This window comes from Macrobrachium rosenbergii, chromosome 48 (assembly GCF_040412425.1).
Source record: "Macrobrachium rosenbergii isolate ZJJX-2024 chromosome 48, ASM4041242v1, whole genome shotgun sequence".
In the NCBI taxonomy this organism is placed as follows: domain Eukaryota; kingdom Metazoa; phylum Arthropoda; class Malacostraca; order Decapoda; family Palaemonidae; genus Macrobrachium; species Macrobrachium rosenbergii.
In genome coordinates this window covers 11,397,242-11,413,269 of record NC_089788.1, presented here as the reverse complement: position 1 = coordinate 11,413,269, position 16,028 = coordinate 11,397,242, and the positions used below count along the sequence as shown (strand labels likewise).

General features: G+C 38.6%; 1 protein-coding gene across 3 annotated transcripts in view; it reads left to right on the top strand.

The window, feature by feature from the left end:
• The window catches only part of LOC136831257 (uncharacterized), a 53,679-nt gene that overhangs the window by 5,633 nt on the left and 32,018 nt on the right, over window positions 1-16,028 (top strand). For all 3 annotated transcript variants that reach the window (XM_067091333.1, XM_067091331.1, XM_067091334.1), the window contains exons 2-4: window positions 719-1,831; window positions 1,971-2,132; window positions 13,470-13,595. In XM_067091333.1, the coding sequence (XP_066947434.1) occupies window positions 758-1,831; window positions 1,971-2,132; window positions 13,470-13,595 (1,362 nt within the window). In that variant the 5' untranslated portion in view covers window positions 719-757. The remainder of the gene's footprint in view (window positions 1-718; window positions 1,832-1,970; window positions 2,133-13,469; window positions 13,596-16,028) is intronic.

Here is a 16,028-nt window from a genome sequence, read left to right as displayed (position 1 = left end):
CTACGCCCAATAGCTTCATAGTCTCTCTCAAATCTCCATGTCATTTCTTGGTGCCCTCCATGTCTCACCTGCCAATCCCCTGGAAGCCCTAGATTGTTCCCTAATTGAATCTCCTACCTCTGTATTTCACCAGGACTGTTCTCCCACTTTTGACACCCCAAAGCCACTTGTTTGCCCATCTGCTTCTGCAACACCTTTTACACTTGTTGTCAAATCATCCCAGATATTTTCTACTCTACCAACTCCCTCCTTTCTTAGATTTCTTCTTACTTGATGTCTTTCTGTTAAATACCTTTGTCATTCACATCTCTCATTTTAGATCTCTTCAGTCTCTTCTTAGTGAGCTATTTGTCCCATACAGTAAATATGTAATATTAATGTGAACATTTATAGGGAGATGTGAAAGGAAATTAATGTTCACAGTATGTATTGTGTTACTCTCTGATCTGTCTGCCTCTGCTCCTGATTTAGTTTTGTTGAAACTAGCAATTGAGTAAGAGCATCCTTACTTGGTAATGAGCATTTTTTAATCAAGACAGTTTAGTTGTAAGCTTTTTAGTTTTTTTTGCTATGTAGCATAGAAGTCTTAATGAAGGTGTTATAACATTTAGTTGATGGTCAGTGATATGAAGACTGGATGCTAATTGCAGTAAGGTATAGACAGCGATTCTTTATGAAGCCTTTTTCTTGCTCTTAACTACTTCATCTTTTGTTTCAGGTGGCACCTGTATGTGGGTGATATAAAACTTGGGCAAGAATGGCCGAACCAGCTTCTGAAGCAGGTGGCTTTGCGCAGGATTTGTTTTCACCACTGCAGTTTTGTGAAGTGGTGCAAGAGGGCCATGGAGGTCCACATACTGTGAAGGTTGAACATCCTCAGTCCCAACCTAATCAGATGGCTGCTGCCCAACACACTACATCCCCTGTCACCTCCATGGTCAGCATGGCAGGTGTCACATCTATTCCTGCGACCACAGCATCACAGCACATGCACATGCAGTCCCAGCCTGTAATGGCAAATCTCATGCAGCACCAGCAACATGTCCAACAACAACATCAGCGAGTGCAGCAACACCAGCAGCAGCAGGCATGCCAGCAATCTCAAATGCTTCAGCAACAAATGAATGTTCAACAGCAAACGCAAACAATGTCCCAGCAAATGCTTCAGCAGCAGCAACAGCAACAACAACAGCAGCAGCAGCGACAACAACAACAGCAATCTCAGTTACAAGAAGCATCACAATCACAGCAACAAAAAGCATCACAGTTAACCACATCTGTGCAGCCACCAATGAAACAGCAGCAGTCCCAGCAAACACAAACACAGCCAATGCAACAACAGCAACAGCAGCAGCAGCAACAACAAACACAAGCACCTGTTATGCCATCAGTCAATAACATGCAACTCGTAAATGGGTTACAAATGCCGCTTGGGATGCAACAAGCAAGCCCCTCCAAAATCCCAGTCAGTAGTACAGCAACACCATCTGCTCCTGGAGGCCCCATGTATGTGTTGTCGGAGGTTGTGCCTAATGGGGAATCAAAGACTAACATTCTTTCAACCAGTTCAGGTAATGAAGTGCCAACCCAGAATACTACTTTGGCTGTTCCTGTGCAGCCAAATAACATTGCAAAAAGTCCGGTAGCTGTCGGAGTTGCACAGGACTCTGGTGATGATGGATCAGTATTTGTGTTAACAGGAATTGTTACGAAATTGAATGATTCACTTGGAAATGGTGCTTCACCTACTAATACAGCACAAGTGCCGGCACCTCCCCCAGCAACTGCACCAGCGCCAACAGCAGCAGCAGCAGTTGTTAGTAAAGATGAGGTATTATCTTTTGATTACCTGTATTCTCAAGTAACATTCTTTGAAATATTCATCGTACAGATTTGAATTCATTGAAATATGCCGATCTTGATGTCTAATGTTATTTGTAGACTATGAATGATTTTGCATGGTACTTTAGGTAAAGCCAGTTCCTGTGAAACGCACCTGGCGACGACCTTGGAAGAAGAAGAAGGAGAGAGAGAAGAAACAACCTGTAAAGAAAGTTCGAAGGGCTAAGAAAAAACGTGTGGTTGTACACAAGAAAAATGTAATCCAGATAGATCCAAGAAATGGGCCTGCTGTGAGTTTCTGTGTTTCACTTTTGTATTTTGATTATACTTTTGTTGTCATTAGGTCAAGGTAATGTGCACCAACACAGGCTGATGCTCAAGAGTACCCTGTAACCCATGTGTTTATTTTGTTTGTTCCTACAAAATGTAAAACCTCATCTTTTATGTAAGAATATTCTCCTGCACCATTTGAAATTGGTAGTTGAGGCTTGTTATCAAGGTAGTAAATTAGTGGCAGGTAGGTGTGGATTATGAGTTGCCCATAGGGTACTGGATGTAATTTTTTTATTTTCTCACTGTTGAAAGGAGGACAGTGGCTGCTGCAGGCTTATGTTATTTATATCTTTGTAAGTTATTTTGTGTGGCTCTTGGATAAACTTTGTTGTGACTTTTGATTGTTTTTTGGATTACTCCTGATTACTAATAGTGAGAATGATGGATGGCTGTTCTAAGGAGAAGAGTGATTGTAAACAGCATAGGTGCACTTGATGAAAGGATGTGTGTGGTTACATTATGTTGCCTTGACTATAGATCCTTATTCTTCATGCTATTCATGAGACAGACTTGCACTTCTGATTCGGCTCATTAGAATTGCTCTTGTTGGTCTTTGTTTACCAAGCATAGTACAGGATCCAGGGGAAGAAGGCCAAAAATTATTTCCTGTCATCTTCAAAGTATCATACTACCCTTAAGTCTTCTGTCTCTCTTTGGTCTTTTCAGCCTCTGCTCCTTCCCTATGTCTTCTGCTGGATCTGTTCGTACTTGTTCTCCCCAGGCATTCTAGTCCAAGGGATAAATACCTGAACCAGAGGATATTCAGTCTGTGCCTTATGCTTGTTGTGAGACAGGTTCATGATCATGCACCTGTGCTAGTAATTTCTGTTTCTTCATTGCTGGCACTCCTGGTGTTTGGTCTTGGCCTTGGGAGGTATTGAAGATGTGGCCATCTCTTGGCTTCTTGGAGATATCTCTTTTGTTTCCTTCACTCAGTACATGGCTTCAGCCATGTGCTGCATTCCAGATGCTAGATACCCTCTGCCAAAGGTGAAGCTAGGAGTATGAGGCAAATTTGCAGCGTGGGAAAGAAGCAAAATTGTGCTCCTCCTACCTCTTCTTTTTCTGAGGCCTTTTTATTTCCTGCTCTTCTCCCTCCCCATCTCTGTACTGGTTGATTTGTAGGAAGAAGATCAAGAAGTCCTGTTGGGCTTCACTCAAGCACCCTTTCTTGAAGTGGGATGATAAGCCATGGTCACTTTTACGCTAATCATGACTGTATGGAAGAGTTGGATTAGGCAGACCACAAGCTTGTACAGTATGTGCTGTTTTGTGTACTGATATTTTCCTGCTTAGTAAGATATGCCAGATCCTTTTCATTCTCCTCATTCCTCACTTGAGACTGAGAGGAAAATGTTGATGATCCTTCTTGTTTTTGCACGCTTGTTACTGTTCTCTGGAGTCAGTTTGTGAGGTTCAAGGGCCTGCAAATCACTGTTCACCTCTTATGCATGGATCTCCATTGCAGCACAGTGTGTATGGTGTGTGCACTGTTTGCCCTTGCAAGCACACAGGGTAGCATTCATGACTGCTCCCTAAGTTTGGTATTAGTTCAGGCAGCAGTGGTTCTGCTATTGTGCATAGGGCGCTTGATGTTAGTGATGATAACAGTTGAGTAGCACCATTGTCTTCCAATACACCCATGTCTTCCAGTTGTGGGATAACAACTGGTTCTGTTGGTCCCATAGGCAGTAATCATTCTGGTTTGATGCCCTCTTCCTTGGAGGGCCTGCCTCAGTCTGCTAGGGACTTGCTAGAACTATAGGGTTCTGTGCCAGTGGGGCCCTTGCAAGCTGAGTTGGAGAAACTTTCTTGAGATTATTGCACTTGTTCATGAATTGAACTATGCCAGGAAGCCCCTGGTAGCTCCATTGAACCTGGTCATCCATTGAGCATACCTTAGGGTCAGTGTTGAACAAGATCATTGTTGAGGTTCCCCTAGTTGCTGCTTGCTATGGGAGGGATGGAGCAAGTTAAAGGTCTGATCTCAGAAGGTTCTCTTGCTAAGGGTCATTCCCCCAAGCACTTTCCTGCCTCTGAAATAGTAACAGAGGACTGTAAAACCACACCCATCAAGTTGACCCATCAGTCTACGGGCTAAAGAACTGACGACCATGGGATTTTCTTTGGGGAGAAAGGATTGCCTTCTCTTCTCCGGAACCAGTAGTGTTGGAATTGGTCATTATAGCCTCCTTTCAGGCTAACTCATGGTGATAGTCCTCAGATGAAGACTGAGCAAAGTTGAGGAAGTTGGTTTATGGATGAAAAGTATTGCCTTTCATCTCTCACCAGGCCACAAAGTAAACTTGTTGCTGTGTGTGGGCTCTTCTCCAGACAAATTGTTCAGAGAGTAAACTCTCGCTATGGAATATATTGGTGGCGGAGTCTTCCTTGTTCTGTCTGGAGAGCAAATCCTCTGAGCCTTTGAAGGGAACGGCAGCCAAGTCTTTGGGGTCAGCACCAACTGCACACCAAGACTGCTGAGAACAAAATAGAAGAGCTAACCCCGCTCAGGTCATGGGTGACTCCTAGTCCTATGCGATAGGCTTGTATTTTTTTACATTTAAGGGTATCGGCGGGGTCGGGGATTAATTTTGAGTGATGATGTTCAAACTTCCACAGGTTTTACCTCTAGAGTTTGGCCGAATATGCATACAAAATTTCAGGTGAATTGGATGAAAACTTTTTTTTTAACGAATATTTTTCTTTTAAACATAACTTTTTTTGTTGTTTTTTAAAGTACATCTCCTTCTTTATTTATCATTCAATTTAAAAACAAAAGTAATAGCAGAAAGTTTAGTTCCTATCAAATAAAATGGCAAACTCAAAAATCTAATATGTGATGTATGCTATTTTAAAAAATATTTTAAAAATACAATAAAAATACCCTAAAATTATATATTAAATCTTAGTAAAAAAATTTTTGACAAAAAGAAAAATAAATTTGCTGATGTGTTCTCTCACTATCTTTGTTCAAATTGCTTTTTAGATTTTTAAAATCCATTCATAAATAAGGGAGTTTTTAGAATTTGAATGTAGAAAAAGTATATTTTGAGAAAAACGCAGTTAAAGTTTTGCTAACCATTTATTTTGCTTTTAGAAGCATATAAAGTTTCTTAGAAAAGCCTACATGACACCTGCTCCCCTCTTTTTTATAAGAGATATTATTCCCTCTAAAAAAAACATTTATCACTTAAAGAAAATAGTTTATATTATTTTTGGGGGTTTATCATAGAACACCACTCTACTCTTGTTCAGTCAGGTTTTTAGGAGGCTAATGAGCTCCTCCTTCATATCCTCCTTTTGATGTTCTTTGCTTCTTTTGCTTTCTTGAATGCATAGCAGACATTCGTTTCCTGGTCTTCTCTTTCATCTGAAGGCCTTTCAGGCTTTCTCCTGTCGTTTTTCTCATAACAGGCAGCAATGAACTTGCTGCATAGCCGATATTATGCTCCATTGCAGCAACATGAAAAGCAAAGGTCGCAGTATCCTTCCCATGAAGTCTGACCTTTGGACACTTTGCCCATATTTTACTGTTGAACGATTCATTTAGGTTTTGAGTACGACCTTTCGCACATCTTTGCAGTAAATCATCAGAGGAAAGCTCTTCAAATATTTGGCGAACTGGGATCTTTTTGCTCCTCTGTAAGTTGGAGTTTTACTTTCATCTTCTTGTGACTCCTGGGAGATACATTCATTGCCAAATCACGATTGTAAAAACACCAGCTATTTTTGCCAATAGGACACTGAGAATGATCATGATTTTTATCATCACTAGTCAGATGTAAAAAGATTGCCATTATATTCTTTTTCATGGTAACTAAAGGGTCAGTGGGATCTTTAGCTCCATTTCTTACTGCAATGCCAAAATATTTTCCAATTTTTATCACCGTGCTATCACTCAATTTATTGAGTCCTCCAAGCTCACTCCTAAACATAACTTTGTTTGTTGTTGTTACATATTTCGAAACATATTTCTTTCTCAAGGCCATAAGACGAAAGACAATCCTCTTTTGAACGTGGTTTATGCATTCTTCCTTGAGCACTGGGTATGGAGTGCCATAAGGACCAGTGCCCTCATTCAAACTGCATACTCCTTTATATGCTGTCGAATCCCCATCACCAACAAATACTTTATATATGAATTTCCTGTCTAGTGATCTTTGCCACAATGCGATAGCACCAGCAGCTTCCATATTTCCAGAAGCTTTCAAAATTTTTTTTGCATTCTCCAGACTGTATATGTTTTTCATAAGCTGCATCATATTGTTCTTTTGTTACTTCATTTGTTTTCAGTTTATTATTCAAAGTACTGCAGGAATTACATATCTTACTGAAAACTTCGCCATCAAGAACAAAGTCAGTGTAAGCCTCGGTAACAACTCCTATGCCAATAGGGGACTGATGTCCCCTTTTCATCCAAGTGCCATCATATATTACCTCGATAAGTAAATTACCATGTTCATCTGGTCTGACCCCAGTGCTTTCATAATAATCAAATATTGCTCTATCAACTTCTTTCATGGATTCCTTGAAGGTCTGGTCAGCAATCCGTTCAATATACTCTTTATAACGTTCGTACGTGCTGTTTGCTAAAGGTTTGGCACCTAAGGCAATTCGAGTGTTATTCAAGGCTGCCAAGCCTCCCCCATTTATCATGTTTTGATATATAAATGAAGCTGTTGTTTCACCGATATGTTCTGTTTTCACACTTTCACTAGCTTGCACTTTGGTATGTTGAAAAACAGACGGTACCTCACACTGACACTTTAGTTTCAAGTCAACATCAAAACTGTTTTTATCAATTTCGAGTGTTATATTGCGGTCACACTGCCCGCAATATGTCGAACTAAAAGCGTCTTTTAGAACTCTCAAGGGTAATGAAACTATTTCTCCATCATTGCTTACACTTAGAAGATCTTTTTCAGTTATATAGCTTCTCAATAAAAAACTTCTTAGGTTGGCTCCTGATGAAACAGCGACATCACCTGCTACGTCAGGGACAGCAATTACATCTTGAAAATGCTCATTATCTTCCTCCTCCCCCTCGTCATCATCAGATAACTTCAAAACAAAGTCGTCGGTGCCATCATCATCATCATCTTGATATATTTGTTCAAGGGAATAATAGATTTTACTGGGAGCTTCGTAATAGGAAGTACTTGGCATCTCCTCAGCACACGTGGTTGGTGGTAACATGTGAGAAGCCACAACATTAGCTGTGTTTATACTTTTAGCTTCCAGATAAGTTTTGATATTGCGAGAGCTTGCTTCCCTTCGCTTACTAAACTTCTTTTTTGGCATGTTGGTAATACATATAATAAAGAACTGATGTCCAAAAGTCCGAGGAAGTGTTGCAATCGACTGAAAATAACAAACATACGATTACATAAAAAAATATAAGAATTCTCTCTCGGGACAACTGGCTGGCATTATTCAGCCATGGGAAGAGTTGCCATCTCTATCAGGAAAACATATTGTACGGCATACGAAAGAATACGCAATGAAAAGAAATACAAATACTTGAAGAATGAGTGCAAAATGAAATAGTAAAACCACCCCTAACCAGACCTTTAATTCTCTACCTGGGTGTGGCCTTTAAATTGGCCTTTAAACCATTTAAAAGGCTTCGTATCGATATTATCTTACGCGTGGCAATGGCCAGGACCCAGATCTGAGGAAATATGACGATAACTCATTTTCATGAATTTGAGCCAATGTCACCAAAATTACAGGCCGCCGATACCCTTAAGTCAGCAGATAGCCTCAGTGCACTTTGCGCTAAGTACTCCATCTTGAAAACATAGGTGTCTGTTCTAGGAAAATACAAATTACTTTTTAAAATCTGATATTTCATAAGAGGCCAGGGATTCTCAGCCCTTTCAGCCTCCTCCTCAGGCCCTGGTCCAAGGAGCAGGCAAGGGGAAAAAGAAGTCACAGTGTGAAGGAGACTGGTAATCAGTCTCTGCTATAGAAGAAGTTTATTCAAGATAGTAACTCAATCTTCCACCAGAGTGTTTTGGAAATGTAGGCAGCATAGCTAGCACTGCAATCATCTGGAGAACAGGTAATGAGCCATTCAGTGATGTTGATAATTGACAACAGTACTGTAATGGCCCATGTAAAGAAGCAGAGGATGACAACACTCTTTCTCTTCTGTGGGTTGGGGAGGTAGATGCATGAGTGGGCAGAGCACTGCACCTTCAGACTGTTAGCCAAGCACAGTCAGTACAAGAGGAATGTCATGGCAGACCAGCTCAGTTGTTATGGGCAGAGTGGTCCCTACATCCTCATTCAGCTGGAAGGCTGTTCTAGCTTTGGGTTCATTGGTGGTTGGCCCGTTCACCCCTTGGCTAAACAGTGTTGTTATCCCAGTCCAGATCCATGGGCTAAGAAGAGGACTCCCTTCAGGACACAAGGACCCAATTAGTCACCTTTTTCTTCCCTCTCTCTAGCCTGATCTATTGAGTAATCTAACCCAGGACTCAAGGTGATCACATGGCTCCTCATTGGCTCTAGGCCGTTTGGTATGTGGATCTGTTGACAATCCTCATTGAGGTACTGTGAGAGATATCCCCCTGGCCCACTTCTACATCAGCCCCACATACAGTTACCCACTGGTCTTAGGAGTTGTTTTGCTTTTACACATGGAGGAGTTGTTTTGCTTTTACACATGGAGACCATACAGCAATTCCTGCAAGAGATAGGCTTTCTTGGTGGACTGCACTGATGTTCCATACATTCTTTGGAGCCTTAGCAACCTTTTATTGGGAATGTGGGCCATCTTCCACTGGTAATACCCTTTTCTCTGAGTTGACCCACTGTTTGACAGATTGCAGACATCTTAGTTCACCTTCATTGAGACAAGCTTCCCTCAGTCTCTTTGGTTGTGGTACCTCGATTTAGGTGTTTCACCTAAAGGTCATGGACCACTCATCTTCATTAGAGTTGTGTGCTCATAAAGAGCTTTGGGCAGCCTTGCCCACCTTATGGAACCAGTCTTTCTTAGGGGGCTATATGACCATTGTTATCCAAGTTCTAACTTTTGGTGTCATGCGAGTTCACTCTTTAAGACTTTCTTCCAGTCTTAGCTTTGACAAAGGTTTGGCCTTCTCTTTCTTGTTCATTCCGAGTTTATGGCAAAAACTCATGACCCACTAGTTTGGGAGCTTCTCAGTCCCCTCCTTCAGAGGCTTGCAGGAAATGATTCAAGCACGATTCTTTGTCCAATGCAAAACATGGTAATTGGGAGAGAACTCAGCATCTTAAGCCTGATTGTTACCATCTTTGTTAGTTTTGGCAGGCACAAGAAGGAGGTTTCCAAGAACACTATCTTTCTGGCTGTGGGAGATGATCAAGCTGGCATATGAGTCATCCAGTGAGAGGGATGATCGTGCATTTGAGGCAAGAGCTTATAAAGTTAAGGCATTGCACCAAAACTTGCTAAGGAGGAATTTTATGGTGGCACAGGTATTGAAGGCTGGGGTCTGGTGCTGTCAGACCACCTTCACTTCTTTCTGCCCTAGGGATGCCTTTCACAAGTCCTTAGGACCTGTGATGACTGTTCAACATGCAAAATCCTTCTTGTCTAAGGTACACAGGTTGGCATTAGGCTGAAAAGAATAGGTGAATGAGACAGTTCATATCCTTTCCTCTCCCTCATCAAGGACCATGACAGCCAAGGCTGTTTTAATGCTGGAGCAAGCGTGGTGCGGGTGTGTTACACATCAGAGTACCTTATCCACTGTGTTCCTTGTAAGAATGAGGCTTTGTAGAGCATTATTGTCCAGGGTCAATAGTGATAATAGTATCTATGCACTGACCTGTATCTCCCTTGCATAGTAGGGAAAGACAGGTGTTCCCCTGATTGTTTTCCTAAATTCAAAGGTTATCTTTAGAATTTTTACTCTGGCATAAGGCCTATCAATCCTGGCATCCAGTGCCACACTGTATTGGTGGTTCACAAGTCTTTCTGCTCATTATCATGATGAGGAAATCAAATTTAAGGGGGGCGAAGGATTGACAGCCTTCCACCAAAGTAAGTCTCATGTACAAATGAGCATGGTTTTTATTTTGTATAAATAAATAACCATTTGTAAAGTAACTTGCAGTTTCCCCAGATACACAAACCCAGTCTTTTATCTTAATCCCACATCAACAAAAAAGTGAATGGTACAGTTTGATATGTTATATTTTTATGAATAAAGTTATGTTGTTTATGGAGTTCCCATTATTTCTTCTATTTTCTGCAAATAGCTTTTTTTTTATTAATTCAACTAGTAACATGGGTAGTATTTTTTATTGTAAAGTTTTGTTTCGAAACTGCTGTTCTTTTAAAGTTGTACTAGTAGTAACCATATTAGTACAAGTAGTAGTACTGTGGTGATATTGATAATTTGATTAATTTTATATTACAATAGTTTCAGTTGGACACACAAAGAGTCTCCAGAACAAGAAACACTTGAAATAATGGAGTAAACAAAAAACAAGGGATGTAGGAAATGAATGTTGCGTATTATTACAGTCTTACCTCTTTAATCCAGCACCCTTGGGACCAGGCCACTGCTGGACCACAGAAAATGCCAGGTGGCAGGAATCACCCTGAAAAGAAACCCCTGCACATCTGAGAAAGAGAGAGAGGGAATTATGGGCTCTAGTTAGGTTGTTACACAAACAAATATCCATTCACAAAAGTCAGATAATAGTTATATGAGAATAATGGTAATTTTAATCTAACTTGTTGTACCTACTGTATACAATTTTTTTTACTGTATTATTGTCATAATATCATATTATAATTTATGAACAAAGCAGTCAGGTGCCATTTGTGTTTCGGCATTTGCGTTCTGGTAATGTTTGCATTCTTAAAATCATTAGCTGATTGTGTTTTACTGACTTCATCACTGCAATCAGTTGCTAAATGAAATATATTTCAAGATAGGTTTTTTAAAAAATTATCAAAGCTGGGTAATAAGATGCAGCTTACATTATTTGTAAACTCAGTAAATTAAATTAAGTAAAAATGTAATTTTACTACTTTCAGATGTTGCTTTTGCCTCTTCCAAAATGTTTTGTGGCCTGCACATTATTCATTTCTTTAGCCACAGCTACAGCCTTAAATTAAGTGGTATAATATTTTCTTAACACTTTCTTCTCCATTGCATGAAGGATGATTAAAAATTTATTTTATTTTTATTTATAGAAGTCACCATTGAAAATCCGCAAATTTTTAACAAGTCACCAACTGTAATGCAACTCCTAATAAATGTGTTAGCTTCAGCAATTAACATCGTCAAACAGTGGTTTTTATATTCTGTTATATATGTCAGTACTTTCTGTTGTTTATGCCAATAAGTTGTAGTGGATTTTCGTTTGGTACTCAATTGTTGCAGTATGATGGGAACAGAATTGAAGGTTATTAAATGAAACTCTGACTTTCCACAACTAAATTTATTACCTTCAAACATCACCTTACCCTAATTTATTATCCTTAATCAAAACTTTTCGTAACTTCAGTCTTAATCTACAATCCTCCCACAACTGTCAAAAGAACCTTAATCTAATAAATCTTAATCTACAGAATGGAAACTTACCTAATCTTATTACAGTAACTATAGTTCATCAAAACTTATCCTGTATTCAATCTTAAGACTGCTGTACAGTAAAAAAATCAGCAAAAATACTCCAGCTGCATACAGTATTAACTAATCAATGTACAGGTATATATAGAAGACATTAAATTGGTAGTCTGGTGCAAAAATAATGAGACACACTTCTACAACAATTCGTCCTTTTCCATAAAATCACTCTTCATTTCACTACTCCAACAAAAACACACTGGGTTCAAAACAAAAAAAAACTCAATAATTCATTTAAACATTGCAAAATTTCATAAATGCATGGCTTCATGAAAAAAAAGTACACGACCACTGCAAATAGAGCGCAAATTACAGTAGATTGTTCATGATCAAATCAACAGCAATTATCTTAGAACAAAGTAGTTTATGTCTGTCTAACTTTCATCTGTCCTAGGAAGTTCTTTTACGCAATATACGCTGATTATTATGCCTACCAGCCTCAGGCTCCCTAATCCTCAGAAGTAAATCTACTGCATAAACTTCTGCACCTTATTATCTCATCAGATGCTACAGCCACAAGGTATGCCAACAACAACTCCAACAGAGACTTTTTCGCCACAGTTCCTGTCAGTAGATAACTACTCCCAAATAGCGTCTGCTAAGGAAGTATCCTAACTTCTCAAGCCGCTTACATGTTGGGTTGAAGGGGAGCAAGTCACTCTACCCTGACACACAAAGCAAACTGCAAGTAAAAAAAAAAAAAAAAGAAAAAGATAATATGAATAATCAATCATACACTAACAACCACACAAAAAATAAATATAATAAAAACAAAAATTTCAGTCACACAAACCCATTTTTCATACTACCACCACGAATGGTTGGTAATTATAAGAAATAGTAATGAACTCTTAGACAGGCCACAAGTTTGGTAAGCCTGGTTGAATGTATGATTTCCATTTAACCTAATGAACTTTTGCTTCTAGGTGTATTAATTAGTTAAAAGCTAACTTAAATATGCATTATCAGTGGTACCTACCAAAACTGAGACAGGCAGAAAGCCTAGCCTAGTACAAGCCACCAAAAAAAATCTCACACATGAAGCACAGCCTCTTGGAATCTACCAAAAATGCATCTCGCACTATAAACAATATACTGTACAGTGTATGCTAAATTCGTGTTTTGGACAAAATTTTAAAAATTGCATGATACACAAGATCGGATGATAGATGGGTATGTATGCAAATTACAGTTCTTTTTGATGCTACATATTTTTTAGTGTCACAGAATATTTTTGTTGGATATAAACTGTGCTTGTGTATTTATGGAGCAAGCTTCAGTTCCAAAATCCCATAAAATCCAAAGTGGGATTGTGAACATGTAATATACTGTATAACAATTGAGCAAAATCTTATCACCAAAACACTCAGCTGCTGTGGAAGGTTGTAAGGTGTGGTGCCACCCACGTAGTCACTCAACGAACTAAAAGTGGCTGATTAAAAAAAAGTGCTGGACCATTGAGTGCCTGATTAAAGAGGTTGGACTGTAATGGGCTTTTACTAGCCAAAAAATAGTCTAGGAAGACTGATCCGATTAAGGTCTAAGAGCAACCATGAACTCTTGCTATTTTCAACTTGATGTGGTCTCATAGTTTTCTAAGTTTATCAATAGGTATGTGATTGCCTACGTTTTTTTAAAATGTCTCTTGTATTTCAGATTGACACTTCAATGAACCTCATTAAAAGAGAAAGTGAAGAGGCCATCAATGTCATCAAACAAAAACGACAACGTATCAAATTAAATCGGAATTCTGGACGAGAATATGTGAACCGTTTAGGGAAGGTACGTTACTAAGTAATGTTGTACATACTACTGTAAGTTTTGTCCCATGACTAAGAATGTTGTTAATGTCTTAAGAAAAATGTGGTATGTAGTGGTGTTTTCCTCCATATATACAGATTATATTAACTTGCAAATTTCATTAAGAATCTGTGGCTGTCATGTGCTGTTAGCTTACAATATCTTCTAGAGTCATCATGCATGAAAGATTGAGCACTATTGTAGTCTTTTGTTCTTCATCAGTGGCCATAATTTTACAGGTAGTTCTTTTAAGCTTGTACAACTGTCAGCTGCTTACTGTATGCTTTATGTGGCACATGCAATGCTGGAGGTCTTCATCATATTCCTTTTGGATTTTAGTTGTTATGCTTCGTGTCATTCAGTTTTTATTTGTTTCCTTTGCTCTCACATCCCCTGGTTGTCTAATTTCTTCAGATTGATTCTCTTTCAGTTTTTGCCCATTTTTTTTTTTCCTAGAATAAACCTTTTTGGCCAGTTAAAGGAGGACTGTAGGCTTGACCTACTGATCTGGTTAAACTATTTTTTATAGAGCTATTTACAAATAGTTCTTATAAATTGTAATTAAAGGTAATATAAACCTTTAAAGTTATATCTAGTATATCATGTGATATGTAGATTTATATGGAAGAACAGTACATTCTATTGCTTTCCAGATGCTTTTGTGTGCCTGACGTAGCAGGTAGGTTAATTTTTTAGTTTAAAATGTCTTGGTTTTATGACAAAGTTGGTGAAGTTCTCATAGTGTGATGAGTCCCTACACTTCCACACTGGTACCAGTTATCTTCAGCTTGAATGATTTGTGGAAAATGGTCTTCATTTGGTCTGGCTGGCTAATGATGAGTTTTCTTTATTTTTATGTTTTTGTATTTATTAAGGTTAGGTTATAATACTCATCAAAACATTAGGTTGTGATTCAAATAGCAAAAGTTACTAATTTATGCTTTTAAAACATAAGCTTTTATTAGCCTATAACATAACATATTTGCACTTGGTAGTAAACAACAAACAAGAAAAAGTAAAGATGACAATACACTGAAGAATGCATTTCACTGCCAACATGTGAACCAACTGTGTTTAGAAGTTGCCAACTAAACTAGTAAACATTAAAAGAAGAAGTTTTGGGATATATGTATGTTTTTATTAGATTTCTTGAAGACATTACAATATGATATTGGGAAAATTATGGTTTTTTTTAGACATCCCTGTTCATTACAAATAGCTGTGCATATTCCTGGTATGGGTGTTGGGGAGAGGAGTGCTGTAATCAAATGAGCTTACTACTCATCATACATTTTGGATGAGAGCTCATGCAGTCGGGGCATGGGACTGTCCATTGTATTTCAGAGCGACTCCTCAGTACCACAGGTGAGGGCAAGCATTTGCCGACATCAGACCACCTTTACCACGTTTTACCTAAGGGAAGTCACCAAGAAGTCCCTAGATATCTTCATTTTTTTGAGACCTGTAACAGGTTGTGCAATCACCCCAAACTCATTTTGGACAAAAAGCACAGGTGCTGGTAATCCACAATTTTATATGAGTAACTTACCAAGTAATTACATAGCTAACAGTTTATATTAACCAGCAGCTAAAATATGAAATTCGTGGTAGCAATTCTTTTGTTTACGTCTCGGTGTAGGTAAACGACCCTGCCCACTTTTGGGGAAAAGAGGAACAACTGAGCAGAGGGCTTCAATATGTTTCTGCCGGCTTACGACGACGGTTGTGAGCAGCAGCTGGATTTGAAATTCTCGGACTTTACTGTACAGTAATGCTCCAAACTCGCGTGATTCGAGTTGCACGAATTCACAAACACGCGAACATTTATGAATACTGAGAAACCCTGCAAAAGTTTTTGTTTAATTTTTTATGTAATTTATAAGTTTTCAAGCTTTTATGTGTAAATTAAATAACATTAAATAATAAAAGTAATAATTTCTCTCTCTCTCTCTCTCTCTCTCTTTTACTGAGATGAGTGAATTATTATGGTACATGGGTATGTTTATTTGTTGTATATGGTAAATAAATTTTTTACCTAATAATCAGTACTGATTTTCAAATATTAATAAGATTAATAATAATAATAATGTAGCTGTAATTACAAAATTCATATGATACATATTTTAAACAAACAAATATCTTTCCCTCATCTTTGAGAAGAAGCTCAAAGGCAAAGCTGTCAGACATGTCACTTAACATGACAAGAATGGGGAGTGTTGCTGATTAGCAGGTCAAAGGTTTCTTAGTAATTCTCTCTCTCTCTCTCTCTCTCTCTCTCTCTCTCTCTCTCTCTCTCTCTCTCTCTCTCTCTCTCTCTCTCTCTCTCTTTTGTTCGTAGTCAGCGCAACCTATGTATTGCTTTTTCTCTGTATATCTTTACCTGTACAGTAGATAATTTTAAATTTTCAAATTTTA